The sequence below is a fragment of the Zea mays genome, chromosome 1 (genome assembly GCF_902167145.1).
Source record: "Zea mays cultivar B73 chromosome 1, Zm-B73-REFERENCE-NAM-5.0, whole genome shotgun sequence".
Lineage (NCBI taxonomy): Eukaryota > Viridiplantae > Streptophyta > Magnoliopsida > Poales > Poaceae > Zea > Zea mays.
The window spans coordinates 289,339,256-289,356,659 of NC_050096.1; the positions used below are offsets into that span (position 1 = coordinate 289,339,256).

The window sequence follows — 17,404 nt, forward strand, 5'->3', positions numbered from 1 at the left end:
TCCTACCATGCGTCGTGTCCATCCCGCCAGGACTGCTAATGAAACTGTAGTGGTCGGGCGGTCCTTGTCTCCCTCATTGCCATGGGAGCTACTCATCATTGCTCCCAAAGGGATCCAGATCTGAGTCCGAGTCCATGGAGAGTGTGTCATAGATGAGGTCCTCGCCGCCACCGGCCATCTCACAAACTCTAGGTCATCTATTGTGGGGAGGTGGCTACAGGCCACGAGGGGGTGATTACCGTCGGTGCATGTCATAGTAGTGGTGGAAAGATGTTGAAGCCGTCGCGGTAGGGCGTCGTCTCTGCGTCATACGACGTAGAGAGCTCTGTGTAGGATGCAAAGAATACTGACATATCGTAATATGAGGGGTTTGGCCCATATGAATTGTAATATGTCGCCTTATTTTGTTGGCCTCAGAAGGCGGCCCGGTCTGGGCCTCCTACACCGCCCTCGCGGGGCGAGGCTGAGGGCGTTGAGGGCCGCCGAGACGACGTTGTGGCTCTCGGGCGGGACAGGTCGGGTGGGCACTGCCCAGACCATGTCTCCTTCTGGCGAATGGTGAAGTCAAGGCTCTCAAAGCGGATGGACGATCCGGGAGTACATTGAACATGTGAGCCTTCGTTGGTCCTCACGGTCATGCCAAGTTTCCTTGACTGAGGGGGTCTGTCTTCTAGGGACCTGATCGCTTCTCCTTCGACATCGAAGGGGAAGTCAAGACTCCCAAAACGAATCACCGTTCTAGGAGGTCGATTGTTGTTGCGGCTTGCCATCCGGAGCTTGGATAATCTTGTCGCAGAACGTGCAAGCCTACTACCTGGCGCGCCAACTGTCGATGTTTCGTACCTCACTCCGACAAGTAAATTTATTGTACTCGTACCAGGCTCCGGAGGGTGTGCGCGGAGGGCACAAGGTCTATACTGGTCTGGCCTCCTGATCCTCGTTGGCACTCCTACTCCTATTCGTCCTTGTGGGTTCGAGTTCGTCTGAAGGTGTTCGGTTGCCTAAGGGTTCTCTACCTTTGTTCATGTCCGATCTCCCATGCCCTGAGGCCTGCCTCCCCTTTTATAGGCTAGGAGAAGGGTTGTCAAGCGTTGGATTCATAGGAAGGAGCTGCAAGGTAAGGGTAGAACTAGCGTTTTACCCCCGGTGGAGCCACATGTATTCATGGGACCCGGGGCTGGCTGGCTGTCTTGTATTTACCGTGACGGATGACGTGGGGGCAGCGATGGTCCCAGGCGTCATCATTATGGCTACGTAGACCCCTGGCCTCCGTAGCCTGGGGCTCAACGCAGTCCGTCGCGTAGTGCCGTGCGGGAGGTCTACTTACTAAGGCCTAGCCCGATAGACCATAAGTGCGCCATAGGCCGAGGGTGCGCGGGTCATTAATGCGTCGCAGTCCGAGGCTTCGTAGATCATGAGTGCTATGTGGTCCGAGGTGCTCGCAGGACATGAGTGGAAGCGGACCGGCACTGCGCTGTGGCTCGCTGTAGGCGTGGTTAAGTGCGACCGGCTAGTTATGGCGAGTCAGTCTGTGGCTGGGCGTGGGATCCACTCGAGTGGTTCCCTTCTGCCACGCCCGACCTCCCTTGTGAGGTTCCGCCACGCCCTGACTCTGGGCTCAGTGCCATGAGATTCGACCGAGGGCGAGTTTTTCTAGGGTTGATATATCTGCCTTTTCTAACCTGACTAACAGACCCCAGCGACCAGAGACTCTTTTTTTTTCAACGTACTCTTTGACTGGCGGATCCTATTGTCCAGGGTCATTTTCCTAACACATCTCCAACAAAGGGATCCCCGTGAGAAAAAATTTCTATCGCGCGAACGAAGGTGACCAGGAATTTCCTGTTGCCACATTCCTAAGGTCTTGTTCGTTTGTGCCGGATTGGTGGGTCAGAACAATTCCTAACCGGATTGCTTCTCTAATTTATATAAACTTTAATTAGCTGGAACGATTTCAGGTACAATCCGATAGAAACGAACAAGCCCTAAATAGCATTAGTTTTAAAATCTAATCTAAAATGGATCGGTGGCCCGTGGCCCATGGATTAGTTGTTAGCCAAAAGTCAAAATTGCCCATGTCCATCCATCCGCTCGATAAGATCACGTTATAAAAGCAGCCCAATCCCCCAGAAACCCACACACCGCCCCAAAAGAATAAAAAAAATCATTTTGCTCTTTTGATTGATTGATATGCTATAGCTGGAGTTCAAACCAACAGGCCACAGGCTACAGGCCACAGCTAGCACACCCTTCTCGCCACGCTCTTGTCCGCACTCTACTCGCCGAGAGTGTGAGTCGAGACGCCTCTCTCGCCCTCTCTTCTCCTCCCTCCACTCCGCCGCCGCGCCCGAGAAAAGAGAGTTCCAATGCGCCTCCTCCCGCTGCTCCTGCTCCTGTCCCTCGCCGCTGTCGCGGCCGGCACGGACGCGGACGCGGACGCGCTGCTGGCCGCGAAGGCCGCGCTCTCCGACCCCACTGGGGCGCTCGCGTCCTGGGACGCGGCCTCCTCCGACCATTGCGCGTGGGTGGGGGTCACCTGCGCGCCCCGCGGCTCCGGCGGAGGCGTCGTCGTCGGGCTCGACGTCTCCGGGCTCAACCTGTCCGGCGCGCTCCCGCCGGCGCTGTCGCGGCTCCGCGGCCTGCAGCGCCTCTCCGTCGCCGCCAACGGCTTCTACGGGCCCATCCCGCCGTCCCTCGCGCGCCTGCAGCTCCTCGTCCACCTCAACCTCTCCAACAACGCCTTCAACGGCTCCTTCCCGCCTGCGCTCGCGCGGCTCCGCGCACTCCGGGTGCTCGACCTCTACAACAACAACCTCACCAGCGCCACGTTGCCGCTCGAGGTCACGCACATGCCCATGCTCCGTCACCTGCACCTCGGCGGCAACTTCTTCTCCGGGGAGATACCGCCGGAGTACGGCCGGTGGCCTAGGCTGCAGTACCTTGCGGTCTCCGGGAACGAGCTCTCCGGCAAGATACCGCCCGAGCTGGGGAACCTCACCAGCCTCAGGGAGCTCTACATTGGCTACTACAACAGTTACACCGGTGGCCTTCCGCCGGAGCTGGGGAACCTGACCGAGCTCGTCCGCCTCGACGCCGCCAACTGTGGGCTCTCCGGCGAAATCCCGCCGGAGCTCGGGAGGCTGCAGAATCTGGACACGCTCTTCTTGCAGGTGAATGGCCTCACCGGCAGCATACCGTCGGAGCTGGGCTACCTCAGGAGCCTCAGTTCTTTGGACCTGTCGAACAATGCGCTCACCGGTGAGATACCTGCGAGTTTCTCCGAGCTCAAGAACCTGACGCTGCTTAACCTGTTCCGGAACAAGTTGCGCGGCGACATCCCCGGCTTCGTCGGCGACCTGCCCAGCCTCGAGGTGCTGCAGCTGTGGGAGAATAACTTCACCGGCGGTGTGCCACGCCGCCTCGGCCGCAACGGCCGCCTCCAGCTGCTCGACCTCTCGTCGAACAAGCTCACCGGCACGCTTCCGCCGGAGCTCTGTGCGGGGGGCAAGCTGCAGACGCTAATCGCCCTCGGCAACTTCTTGTTCGGTGCCATCCCAGACTCACTCGGCCAGTGCAAGTCCTTGAGCCGTGTCCGTCTCGGGGAGAACTACCTGAATGGCTCAATTCCGAAGGGTCTATTCGAATTGCCGAAGCTGACTCAAGTTGAGTTGCAAGATAACCTCCTCACTGGCAATTTCCCGGCTGTGATCGGTGCTGCGGCTCCTAACCTTGGTGAGATTAGCCTGTCCAACAACCAGCTTACGGGTGCATTGCCTGCATCTCTTGGGAACTTCTCTGGTGTTCAGAAGTTGCTGCTTGATCAGAACGCGTTCTCTGGTGCCATACCTCCGGAGATTGGGCGGCTGCAGCAGCTCTCCAAGGCTGACCTTAGCAGCAACAAGTTTGAGGGAGGTGTGCCACCGGAGGTCGGGAAATGCCGGCTTCTCACTTACTTGGACATGAGCCAAAACAACCTCTCTGGGAAGATACCTCCGGCCATCTCTGGAATGCGAATACTGAACTACCTGAACCTGTCCAGGAACCATCTTGATGGAGAGATACCTCCATCCATTGCAACCATGCAGAGCTTGACGGCGGTGGACTTCTCGTATAACAACTTGTCTGGGCTTGTGCCAGGGACTGGCCAGTTCAGCTACTTCAATGCCACATCTTTTGTTGGCAATCCAGGCCTGTGTGGACCATACCTCGGTCCATGTGGTGCAGGCATAGGTGGCGCCGACCACTCTGTCCATGGCCATGGCTGGTTGACCAATACGGTCAAGCTGCTCATTGTCCTTGGCTTGTTGATCTGCTCCATTGCATTCGCTGTGGCGGCGATTCTGAAGGCTCGGTCATTGAAGAAAGCTAGTGAAGCTCGAGTATGGAAACTCACTGCATTCCAGCGCCTAGACTTCACCAGCGATGATGTGCTGGATTGCTTGAAAGAGGAGCACATTATTGGCAAAGGTGGTGCTGGGATTGTGTATAAGGGGGCGATGCCGAATGGTGAACTTGTGGCTGTGAAGAGACTCCCAGCAATGGGCCGTGGCTCATCACATGATCATGGGTTCTCGGCAGAGATACAAACACTTGGTAGAATTCGACACCGTCATATTGTGCGCCTGCTAGGCTTCTGCTCAAACAATGAGACTAACCTGTTGGTTTATGAGTATATGCCCAATGGCAGCCTTGGGGAGATGCTCCATGGCAAGAAGGGAGGGCACCTCCACTGGGATACCCGATACAGCATTGCTATTGAGGCAGCCAAGGGGCTTTGCTACTTGCACCATGACTGTTCACCTTTGATACTTCACCGGGATGTCAAGTCAAATAATATACTTCTTGACTCCAACTTTGAAGCTCATGTGGCCGACTTTGGGCTAGCAAAATTCTTGCAGGACTCGGGGGCATCTGAATGCATGTCTGCCATCGCTGGCTCATATGGCTACATAGCGCCAGGTAAAAACAAACCCTTCCTGATCCAGCTTAATATGAATACTGTACTCATCTGAATCTGTGGAGATGCACCGTAAGTTTAGAATGCTTATAGTTATTACATTGTTCAAGCTATAAAACTGTCTCTCAAGCTATAAACCTTTATTGTTATACTGTTTTGATGAGTATTGGTGCTTATCTACATGGTTTCTGTTGTAATATTCTCTCTGCTAGTTCTCCTTGACATTTACTGAAAGACCAATTACTTCATTGTTGTATCTTATGTTTAAAATTTACAATGTCTGTTTACACCTTCAGGATTGTAATGTTCAATGGGTTTTTATGTGTATCTTACTGCTGTATCTCGCTTTATATCTACATTGATTTTGGTTTACACAGTCTGGCTATTGGCTTCTAAATTCTAGTATTCTTTTTTTCTTTCCAATTGACTAACCTCTGCTCTTCGATGCCACCCGTGGCTACCCAGAATACGCATACACATTGAAGGTGGACGAGAAGAGTGATGTCTACAGCTTCGGCGTGGTGCTTCTGGAGCTTGTCACAGGAAGGAAGCCCGTAGGCGAGTTCGGCGACGGCGTCGACATCGTCCAGTGGGCGAAGATGACGACGAACTCAAACAAGGAACAAGTGATGAAGGTCCTGGACCCAAGGCTCTCGACCGTCCCGCTGCACGAGGTGACGCACGTCTTCTACGTCGCGTTGCTGTGCACCGAGGAGCAAAGCGTGCAGCGCCCGACGATGAGGGAGGTGGTGCAGATCCTGAGCGAGCTTCCAAAACCGCCATCTACCAAGCAGGGAGAGGAGAATTCTACCAAGCAAGGAGAGGAGGTTCCGAATTCCGGCGACGGCTCTGCGCCCAGCCCTCTACACTCAGCACCAGTTGGGACCAACGAAGCACCAGCCGTCGAAGCGAGAGACCACCAGCAGCAGACAAGCTCTCCGTCGTCGCCACCGCCTCCAGATCTCATCAGCATCTGAGTAACCGGAATCGAAAACGTTACCGTTCCTCGCAAAAATCCCCGCTTCAGTGTAGCAAGCTTAGGTCGTAATTTTAGGTTTGCAATAAGTTTATTTGGCCTCCTGTGCTGTACATATCCGAGTTTGTTTGTTGGTTGGTTGTGTCCGGTCTGTCATGTTTCATTTGCTGGTGCGGTGTGGTAGGAGTCTGTAGCGAGTTGAGTTTGAGTGAGCCACGTTGCTAGAGCCTTTGATTTCCCTTCTCTAATACTAGTGCACTCTCTCTTGTCAAATTTGGCGCCAGAATCTTTGTTGTGGAACCAAAAACCTTAAAGTGCTTTCTACTTCTGTGTAAACGGTGGGAGTGGGCCATAGGCCCATAGCTAAAGGCCTCGAAATCACCAGACCTTAGGCTGTATTGGTTGGTCCCAAAGAGAAAGCCTGCTTGCAAGGTGAATTGATTGATTGGTACACCCTACCGGAGAGCATCTTATTGCTGCTTTCTCTCACTTTTTTTTTGTTTGTTTGTCGTCGTATAAAAGAAGCTGATCTGGTATTCTCTCTCTTCAAAGCAGACGGCCTGGGCCCAGAATGTCAAAGGACGAGACAGGAGCGCATGAAAGAGACGACTCTCGGTAGCCAGATGCTTTGCCCTCTGCCTAATAACGTCGACAGCAGCCGCCGATATGCTTCCGTCGTCCAGTGTTAAGTGAAAGCGAGTGGAGCGTTCTTCAGAAGAAGGAACTTTGATGACCGCTGTTAGGTGATGAAGAGTGATTGGATGCTTTAGGTTGGGATCAGGAACCGAACCAATCAATGTGCAGACGACAAAAAATTGCAAAACAAAACACCCCTTCTCACGCTCACCACCCATTCATTCAGTTTCAGCAACGACGCCTAATGATCTTCCCAAAAGCAGATGACAAAAGGCAACCGAGAGAAAAAAAAGTCTTTGCAAAGACAAAGAAAAAGTAGCGAAGGAGAGAGAGAGAGAGAGGGAATAATTTGATCTGAACAATGGCCCCCTCCTGCGATTTCTGTGCGCACAGTCGCTGTTCCTCCAGAGCAGTGCGTGTAGTGTAGGCCCTAGTTTTGGCTAAGTGGCGGCCACCTCATCATCGAGAAGAAAAGGAAGAAGAAAAAGAAGGCCCGCCGGCCAAGCACCGTCGTCCCGGTACCGGTACCGGCCGGCGAGGCGACCACCACGTGGGAGCGCGCGAACCCACTGCCAAAGCGGGGCGCACTTGGTGTCGTCCGTCCCTGCCGCCCGGGTGGAACGCTTCCTTCGCCCTCACTTCACCGGGTCCTGGTTCATGGGGCGCCAATGCCATGCCCAAAAGCAGCAGCAGCAGCAGTGCTGTGCTAGTACTACTCACTGACGATGCCTCAGGATCTGCAAAAAAAAAAAAAGTACTTCGAGAGGGGTGCAAATGGCGGGATCAGTGCGGCACATGGGGTTCTTCCTGTTGGGAGTTGGCGTGTGTTCGAAACCCAAAACGCTCCCGCTCAGCGTTGACGCGGGGATCCAATCCAAGGCAGTGTCGACGGACGGGCAGTTCGGAGGCTTGCAATGCAATCCGCCGGCAGGCAGTAGCAGTAGGAGGCAGTGCTGAACTGTTGGGCAGTACCGGCATTGGGTTGGGTTGGGTGTTTGGTCTTGAAACCATGGGGTGCTAGCTGCTTGCTCCATGGGAGGCCGACCAAACCAAGCTTTGATCGTTCATACTATTATTCCTGGTTCATGTCTGATCACTGATGCCATGGCAGCATGATGGCGCGTCAGCCAGCCGTAGCTGTCACCCGTCCGTACAGGGGCAGACGAGGGCTTCCGGTTCCGGTTTCCGCGCCAGGAAAAAAGCAATGCTTGGTGTTGGGTGGTGTTCCTCTGCCCCCCGTCCGGACGGACGACGACTCTGATGCGCGCGCGCCGAACGCCTGACCAAGCGCCCACCACATGCATGGGGCCATGCCATGGGGATGGCGTGGGCCGGGCGCAGGCAGAGGCAGTTGTGGTCGTCGTCCTCGTCCATGGTCTGCGCCGGTGACGGGGAGGGAGGCGAGAGCGGAGTCATGATTGATTGCTGCCGTCGTCACAGGGGAGCGGACGACGTAGAGAGGCAGGCAAGCATCATGCGCGCGCGCGGATGATGCTGAGCTGGAAGGACGAGAGCAAAATCGTACGAGCAAAGATGTGATGGCAGGCAGGAGCAGAGAGGTTCGTCGTCAGACTGAGAAGTGGCCGGCTGTGTGGATGCGGTGATGATAACCGCCACCGGACAGGCCAAACGCCGGAGCAAGCCAACCAATCTCGACCTCCTTTCCTTGTCCCGTGCGGCCCTACTACACTGACTAGAGTAGAGAAATATTTATTTTCAGTTTTAATTTAATTCATAAACCAGAGTGATATATGTGACGACATATATATGCATATGTGTATCACTACTCATATAAACAGTAAGTAACAGTAAAACATGATGTAGTCGCACACAGTCGATGCAGACAGATGTACGCAGTGCAGTCCCTCGAACGGTGCCAGCAAAGAGGAACCTGATCAGCGCTGGTCGAGCAGACAAAGCGAGCAGTCGCGAGTACGCTCCCTAAAAACCTGATCGCCCGCACACCCGTGCAAGTGTCGCTCTGCGGACGGTGATTTTCAGAGACATGCTCTCCCACACTCTATGTGCTCGCAGAAGGTGGGACGGGAATGGCTGTGTGGAACGCGTTTGAGACTGTACATGCGTACTGTCGTAACCAGAAGAAGTCTCACCTCTCCTCCGTATATATACACGCGCAGAGGGAGGCCAACTGACAGTAACGGTCGTCATCAGAGCTACAGTTACAACCAGCCAGAAACTGACACCATCAGTTACGTCTGTTACTAGCTGATAGCCATTACAACTCGTCTGTTACTAGTCATAACATAGGAAACAGCCAGTAACAGACGACAGTAATCGACAGTCATCACTCCAGTCAAAATGTGCAACCGTTAAGAAGAAATATTCAGACCAAGGTCTGGTCTACCACGGCCACGGCCATAGCCTCGGCTTGGCCGACAACGTGCGCGCTTGTGACAGTCCTTCGTCCTTTTTTTTCAGCTTCCTAATAGATGCACCAACACCAACGGTCCACCTATTTAAGTTGATTTAATTGTTACTTTAACTTTCGGTATAATACTAAATTACTAATACACCGTAACATTAAAATAAAACTTTAGCATTGACTATTATTAAATATTAATATAAGCTAGATCCACATTAATTCAACGGTAAGTGCTTACACTGGTAGAGACTACTAGTACAGAACAGGGAGGCAAAGGAGAGCACAAAGCTTATAAAAGCCACAAAGCTTATAAAAGCCGAGCAAAGGAGAGCAGGACCGTGGTCCGTGGGGGGAGAGGATTCTGCAGCGTTTATACATGTCATGTCAGTCGGCCTTCGGACGATCCTTTGGTGAGGTGACGACAATAAACAAGACGAGGTCAACCAATCTGTCTCTTGTCACATGCACGCACGCACGCACGCACGCACGCACGCACGCACGCACTCTGCTTGTGTGGGGTGGGTGAGCGGGGAGGCTCTCTGCCTCTGCCTCTCTCCCCTGCTCCGTCTGGAGTCTGGACCAGTGCACCCGGCCCCGTCCGTCCAAACGGATTTATTATGGCTTCCAGACCACCAGAGTGCGAGACCGGTCCGGGCGATGCGAGCGAGGCACGCATGCACTAGGGCTACGAGATGAACGCTACGCGACATGAGTCATGACTGAGGAGGTTCTGCGTCCAGCGCGGTGACATGCAACCCGATGCGCGCGAGTGGGCACGGACGCGGACGGGATCGAGCGGCGGGGAGGGTCGTGTCGGTCGTGTGTTCCTCTCTTCTTGTCACTGTAGGTGCGCCGCGAGTCGGTGGGAGCAGTTGAGCTCAACAAACCCTCCGCATACCACCACAACAAATTTGACCTAGGCAGTTATTTTGGATCTACGAAGGCAGTTCAAACGTCTGGCTCTGTCCAAAAGCCTGCGTTAACTAAAGCTGACAAAAAAAGTATAAAACCCACCTATTTTAGTGTCCCACTTAGGGCTGGGCATTCGGGTTTTTTTAAAACTTCGGTTCGGTTTTTTGATTTTAAAAAACTTCGGTTTTCTAGACATTAGAACCCGATCGATTTTCTAGAAAATAAAAAACCGAGAAGTTCGTTTTCGGTTTTTCGGTAAAAACCGAATACCAAACTTATACTCAAGACAACATATTAATAAGTTTATAGGATAGATTACACATAATTTTAAAAATTAAAAATTATATAGGTACAAATATTTAGAGATACATCATACATCACATATAAATAAGTGAATAACAATTTAATTGCTTCACACATTTAGTTCACATAATCGAATAGTCAAATTTTAGAATTGATAAAGTTTGGTATTCGTTTTTTTTTATTTTGGTTCGGTATACGGTGAAAACCGATTACGATACCAAAAACCGAACTTCTGAGATACAAAAACCAAAACCGAACCGAACTACCGAAAAACCGAAATTTTGGTTCGGTTCAGTTTGGTTTTCGGTTTATAGTAAAAAAATACCCACCCTAGGTCCCACTCCTATAGAGCGCTAGTTTTTTTCTTCTTCTGTTTTCACTGTCGCCCCCCTCATTTTTAAAAAAAGTCCTTATATTTCTTTTTATTATCTGTAAGTTGTCAACCCAAACCAAATCCAACCACACTTAGATAGCGCAGCGATCATGGAGAGTATCATCTCGCTAGCTGAAGGAAGATGAGTGGCCAAGTTAGCTTTAAAAAGAGATATATCTTTTTTTCAATTTTTATTATCTTTCTCGGTCTTTTGGCTAAGATAAAATGCAGTATCTGTATCTATACTTTAAACCACTAGCTCACTTATATGGTCTAAAATCTTCTGTATGGTCTAAAATCCTATGTAAAGTTAGTTTGACCTTCCGTTGCCTTAAAGTTTAGTAGCTAAAGTGACTTAGACTCTATTTAAAACCTCTAAAGCTAATAATTAGTTACTAAAATTAAAATTAGATATAGAGGTTTCAAGCATCCCTTACTAATACCTAGCTAATTGTTAGTTGTCTCACAACTAACAATTATTTTATTAGCTGGCTTAATTCAGTTAACAATTTATTAGCTAACTAGCTATTAGCTCTAGGATTCCAAGGTCTTATACCCGTTTGGCAATTAGGAATGGGCATAAAAACCGAACACCAAAACCGAAAAAACCGGAACCGAACAAACCAGATTACTTTTCGGTTACCAATCTGCAGAAACCGAAATAAGTTCGATGTTCGGTTTTTTTATTTCGGTTTAAACCGAAAACCGGAAGCACATGGGCATACACCGAATCAGGCCATCAGTTGAAGTTGGCTGAATCGGCTGCGTACCTGGCAGTGGCAGCAGCTAATTAATCTTGTCAAAGCCACCACGTAACCCTTCAATAATTCATGGATTCTGCTAGTGCCATATTTTGGTGTTATGGCAGTTGACATTTCCTATATATTTCTACTAACAGTGTAGCCGCTAGCAAAATCTCTGTCAGTTTGAACCAAGAACGGGGCTTCGAGGCATGACTGGTTCCAAACAAGTGTTTATTAAAAAAATTCAAGTGCGGATAAATAATAAGGATGGATGCTAATGCAGCTCGGTTGCTTTAATCGTTTTGGAGCTGAAGAGAGGCGGCTTCCGCCGCTGCGGGCGTTCTCCCTCACGCACTGGAACCAAACCAGCTGCAGCGCGGGCAGTTCAGTTCGATTGCCATTTTATTTGTTTCTGTACAGATCAACGACGTTTGGCAAGCCTCAGTTGCGTCTGCATTCTTTTATTCATGTTGTGCTGTGCTCTAAATCGAAACATTTGTATTGTATTTGTGCTGTGCTGGCTGCAGTTTTATTCATATTCGGTTTTCCGGTTAAACCGAAAACCGAACCGAAAAAATCGGTTAACTGAAGGTCCGGTTTTTTATTTTCAGCAGAAGATTCCGGTTACTGTTTTTCAGAAACCAAAGTTATAAAAAAAACAGAAAAACCGAACCGAAAAAAAAAAGTCGCGCTCATGTAACACCGGTCTCCAAACCAATGCTATTCTGTTGTTCCTGCGGCCCCGCTGTGGCTCACCCACCGTCCAGCAAAGCACAGAGCAGGCACGGCCCTTGTCCGCCACCGAAGACGAAAGATTTATTCCATGCCATTATGCCAAGTAGATGGTCACAGTTGCTAAAGGGTAATTAGCCTTCTTTTTACCGTGGCCTTACAAGTATAGGTAGGAGCACTATATCACAACACCCTACATCTACGTTACTACGTATGGTCCGGATCTGACTCAGGGACGATCCCTCCGTACCGCTCCGCTTTCACTTGCTCATGAAAGCGATGCCCTTCTGAATGCTCTCGCCCAGTTCCTTCTTTGCCGCTTCCAGACCAGCTCTGTTTTCCCCCAGAGACCCAATAAGCGTTAGGCCATTGGATTTCGGAGATCGAGAGAATTCATCGTCTAACAGATTTTGACGCGATGGAATCACAATTCTAAGCGACCGAGTGTATTAGCTAGCGTACCTCTCGAAATCATTCAAAGGGCCAAGCGGGAGGATCTCCTCGGCTCCACCACGGCCAAGCCTCACTTTCGTTGCAAAGAACGGCAGTTCTGTCACCTGATGCCAGCAGACGGGGGAAAAATAACGGAAATAAGTACAGTCCTGTTGTGTCTGTGAACTAAGGAAAGGGTCGGTGCTCCGATGGTATGGTATGTGAAGGAGAGATATATGGATTTCGTGTAAGTATACCTCGGATGCAACATATGAGCATTCCACGATTCCAGCTTCGCCCCGCATAGCTCGCAAGCATGCGTCAGCGAATTTAGAAGCAGCAAAAGCCTGAGATTTTTTCTTCTGTTAGTACGGAGACTAAACTTTTTGGTTGCCAAAGTAAGCTGTCATGTATAAGTGTAACCTACCATTGACAGAGTCGCGGAGCCTGATCCAGCCTTTGCCTGAAATCAGTGAAAACATCATTCATGTCTGGAAATTACTTCAGGAAGCAGTCAAAATGGACTTGTGGCAGATTCAGAGGGGCATAATGCATCACGATATGCAACTCCAGACATGCAATTTTGAGCGATGAATTTGAAGCCATTCTGTTACATTTGTGGTATTTTCCTTAATCTCATATTAACTATTGAGAAACTGTTAGACCTAATGTGTAATGCATAAGGGCATGCAAAAGGGTATGCTGTAGGCCTTCAGCTAGAAGAATATCATCGCTTATCAATGTTGCAACCACAGGTAGCCCTAACAACCCAAGCATGGCCAAATACATAGTCTTGCTGTCTTGACTCCCGGCAAATAAAACAAGCGCATTAAACTGAAATCAATCAATTTATTGACTTTAGTCAAATATACATGACAGCACTGAAAGATGGATTTGTGCTATATATTTCTCCACTAACAACCATAGTCACAAGAAACGAGTACAGTGGTAGCAACCCTCGACCCGGATACGTAGTAGCGTACCATGTTCCTCGACCATATCGATCCAGAAACTTTATGACTATGCTAACAACATCACTATGTAAGCTTTATGCAGAGAAAATAGTAAGTACATACATAATATGCACTCCCTCCGTTATCGAATATTTGTCGCCCGTTAGTTCATTTTTGAACTAAAACGCGACAAAATAAAAAAAAACTGGAGGGAGTATTAGTTAGAGATGCATGTTCACCAAATGTTTGATGGACAAAAAAGATCGATCATGTAAAGATGACCTCTGTTTTGGCGCAGCGAATATCAGATGAAGAGCTTAGACTATAGCAGAGAGAATATTGCTCATTTACAGAGCTTAGATTATAGTTGGGGTTCGGTTACACATAACTTCAGGCAGTAAAGTCAAATAGCATTGTACCTCCACAACTTCTGTGCCACCATTCTGTATGCGGTCTGTCAAATATCTGGTTTCATCCTGAGTGAATGAGCTCGGAGGTGTAACCTGCAGATAAACAGGCTTTAAATCAGCACCTAGTGTCATAGAAGCTAGATAATATTTCAATATTAGCATTCCCATGTGATGAAACCAGCATATGATCAGTACCTGGGAGAGGAGGGGCAATATAGTTATCCCAGCATGCCCTCCAACAACAGGAACACTGACATCTCTTGGATCAACTCCAAGCACTTCGGCCTACAATACACAACATGAAGCAGAAATGCAAATTACCAAACTGAGAAGTACAACAGCCTACTAGAGTATGCAAGTATTCCAGGTTCTTAAGAGATGCTATGGATTAGGCTTCATACCACAAAGGTGTTAGCCCTCGCAACATCGAGTGTTGTCACTCCAAGAAGCCGCTTGGGATCATAAGTTCCAGCTTTCTTGAAAACCTCAGCAGCAATGGGGACAGTTGAGTTCACTGGGTTGCTGATCAGATTCACAATTGCATTAGGACAGCATCTTGCAACGCCTTCACATAGTGTACGAACAATCCCAGCATTTTTGTTGAATAAATCATCTCTTGTCATTCCTGGTTTCCTAGGGAGTCCAGCGGGTATGATTACAAGGTCCATTCCTGTAAGTGCGGCATCAAGCTGCTGTGCCCCAAGGAAGCCGCGGACCTGAAAAGAAGTTTTACCAGAGTTATTAGTATGTTCGCATTTGAAGTTTTTTTTGCAACTAGGTAATTTGGGCCAAGGAAACAGTGTATAATCAATTTAAGCTGCTTGAAAATATTGTAGTTCAAATACAATTTTAAGAGACCGTCTGTTTACACTACTTTTTTTTTTCCAAACTCCAGAGAGTAATTGTATTTTTCCCCTTTCCTTTGGGTATGTTTCTTTTAGGCATTATAGAAACCAAGACCTGAACTATAGTGGTACTCAATTATCACATATGTAAATATAAACGGAAGTTCTAGGTGTTTTTCTTTTAAGTACTACAGCAAATGTTGTGAACGGAGCGGAGCGGTGTTCTGAGACGTCAGTAGCCTAACCACAACAACGAGTGAATGAGCTGGTGAAACCAACTAGAAAACTAAGGCCGGAGAATTGATCAATTTGTGATAGATCAATTAATTAAGTGCCCAAGGCGCCAAAATCCATCAGTTGGCACATAGAGCAATCAAACGATGATGCCTTGCCGATTGTATAGCAGCATCACGGAGGCTGTAGTCATCAACCCGAAAAAGTACAGTACCACGGATCGACTGAGAAGCACCAGGGAAGGGGGGGACGTTACCACAGCGCTGGTGTCCATGTGGCTGACATCGGCCGTGACCCCGGGCGTGTTGACGACATCGTAGAGGTGCAGCACGGACACGAGAGGATTCATCTTCATGAGCAGTGACAGCGGCTGTCCGATCCCGCCCGCGGCGCCCAGGATCGCGACCTTGAACCCCGGCGCGCCGCCCTTGGCGCGGCACACCACGAGCCTCAGTGCGGACGCGCCTTCCTCCATCTGCGGCCGCTGGGGGTTTAGGTGCGCGGCGACGCGGGCGAGGCGGTGCGAGGGAGCGTTGGCGTCGGGCTGCATGGCAGCTCCTAGTTCCGCGGAAGCCGGAGGGGAGGGTGAGTTGCTCTTGCTCCTGCTCCCGGTGCTGGTTGATTGGCGCGCGAGACGGGGGATTAGGGTGGGGGCTTTGACGGGGGAAAGCTCCCGCGTTTTTGGATGGTTCCGCTGTGTGCGTTATCCGGTGGCCTGTGGCTGCGGGCCGTCACGGAGTCGGGAGGCATGAGGCGGCGATGGCTCCCGGCCCCGGCTGGCTCATCTCTTTTCTCCGCCACTGCCGGTGCGGTATGATGCAGTATGCCGTGTGCGCCGGGCGTCGAGCCTCGTTTTCGGCCTCGGTCGCTGAGCCTGCACGGGTGTCTGTCGTCGGGTCCGGAAGGTTGGTTTGGTCGGGGAGGAGTGTCGATCTTCGAATCAACCACAACTTTCGACAGACCAACTGTCTAAGACGTCATGGCATGCTCAATTATCTCTTAGGGGGTATTTGGTTCTGTGGACTAAAGTTTAGTCCGGGTCACATCAAGCGTTTGACTTTCAAATAGGAGTATGAAATATAGACCCAACCAACTGTACTAGATTCGTCTCACTTTTTAATCTTCGGCTGAGAAATTAGTTTTATAATCCGACTACATTTAATACCCCGAACGGAGGTTCAAACATTCGATGTGATAGGGGCTAAATTTTAGCAGGGGCAAACCAAACACCCCTTAACCTAGCTATGTTAGGCTCTACAACTATTGTTATAGCTCATCATATGTACTATATGCCCCCTATCCATACCTGGCTACTAATTATGGTACACAACTTTCCTTGTTCACACACCACATGTGGATTGGCGGATTTCTAATAGTTGGTGCTGCTGCACATGCAGTCATTTTTATGGTAAAAGACTATGATCCAACTACTCGATACAACGCTCTATTAGATCACGTCTTTAGGCATTCGCAGCGGTTCTCCTTAATTTTTCTCTCTATATCATTTTTTACATCACATCACCAACATTTTATCCTTATTTTTTTTATCTCCCGCAACGGTTCTCTCTATATTCTCCCCCTATACCCCACTACAACTATAAAATATCATTGTTCAAATCTATTCATCATATATTACTACTAGGTGAGTACTCGTGCGTTGCGACGGAACCATATAATAACACGATAACTTAAGTGGGGAAATCAACCAGAACTGTGTGCTCCAGTCTGTAATATGTAACATAGACATTATCGCCACTGTTTGAGACTAACAACACCTGAACATGCATGAAAATATGACCAAGAAACCGACAGATTCTGTAATCTGTGCTCCATAATGACAGAACAAGAAACTGACAACTTTGTCACTGAACAAGAAACTGAGGATTATTTTCATGGCAATTTCAGTTTCTTGTTCATATATTTTCATGGCGATACATGTTCTGTATGGCTGGAGTCTGGAGAGAAGCAGTGACGCACCGTCCACTGGTGCGAAAGTGCGAGCAGATCGCTGGCTGCCTGGGACCTCGCCACCACCACACCACCACCACCAGATTGCAGCGCGATGCAATCGATGTGAGCAGATCGCTGCCTGAGACCTCGCCACCACCACCACACCACCACCACAAACAAATAGAAAGATCGATCTAGTCAGTTGGATCTGCACAGCAGTCCAGAGTCCAGAAACCTATGCCAAAAGAGGGCAGCACCGATCGAACCAATTGTCGCATCCAGAAATAAGTATATAGCAAAAAATTAAAATAAGAGGTGGGAAAAAGTTGTATTTCACATGAACACAAAAAAGTGTTGGGAGTCAGGCTTGTTGGGGTCTAAATATTGTATTATTTGAAAGAAAACAGGAATCAATATCAACGTGAACATCTAAAAATGAAATTCAAGAGTTCCTCAAACATATTCAATATGCTACATCTAAAAATTGGAGCTGTAATTTCTTTTGCATAAATGCTACAAACGGTTTAGATAAGCAGCAAACATTATACATTTAAAATGTTACAGC

The 17,404-nt window shown here is 49.3% G+C and overlaps 2 protein-coding genes across 2 annotated transcripts; one reads left to right on the plus strand and one right to left on the minus strand.

The window, feature by feature from the left end:
- Nucleotides 1–2,132: 2,132 nt before the first annotated feature.
- LOC103644083 (leucine-rich repeat receptor-like serine/threonine-protein kinase BAM1) lies at nucleotides 2,133–6,378 on the plus strand. Its single transcript, XM_008667281.3, has 2 exons — nucleotides 2,133–4,959; nucleotides 5,423–6,378. The coding sequence occupies exons 1-2, from the start codon at nucleotides 2,367–2,369 to the stop codon at nucleotides 5,932–5,934; spliced, it is 3,105 nt and encodes a 1,034-aa protein (XP_008665503.1). The 5' UTR covers nucleotides 2,133–2,366; the 3' UTR covers nucleotides 5,935–6,378.
- A 5,617-nt stretch (nucleotides 6,379–11,995) lies between these two features.
- On the minus strand, nucleotides 11,996–15,714 carry LOC100282134 (malate dehydrogenase, glyoxysomal). Its single transcript, NM_001155046.2, has 8 exons — nucleotides 15,146–15,714; nucleotides 14,212–14,526; nucleotides 14,006–14,095; nucleotides 13,820–13,903; nucleotides 12,875–12,910; nucleotides 12,705–12,794; nucleotides 12,478–12,572; nucleotides 11,996–12,348 (listed from the first exon to the last, which is right to left on the minus strand). The coding sequence occupies exons 1-8, from the start codon at nucleotides 15,437–15,439 to the stop codon at nucleotides 12,276–12,278; spliced, it is 1,077 nt and encodes a 358-aa protein (NP_001148518.2). The 5' UTR covers nucleotides 15,440–15,714; the 3' UTR covers nucleotides 11,996–12,275.
- Between the last annotated feature and the right edge of the window lie 1,690 nt (nucleotides 15,715–17,404).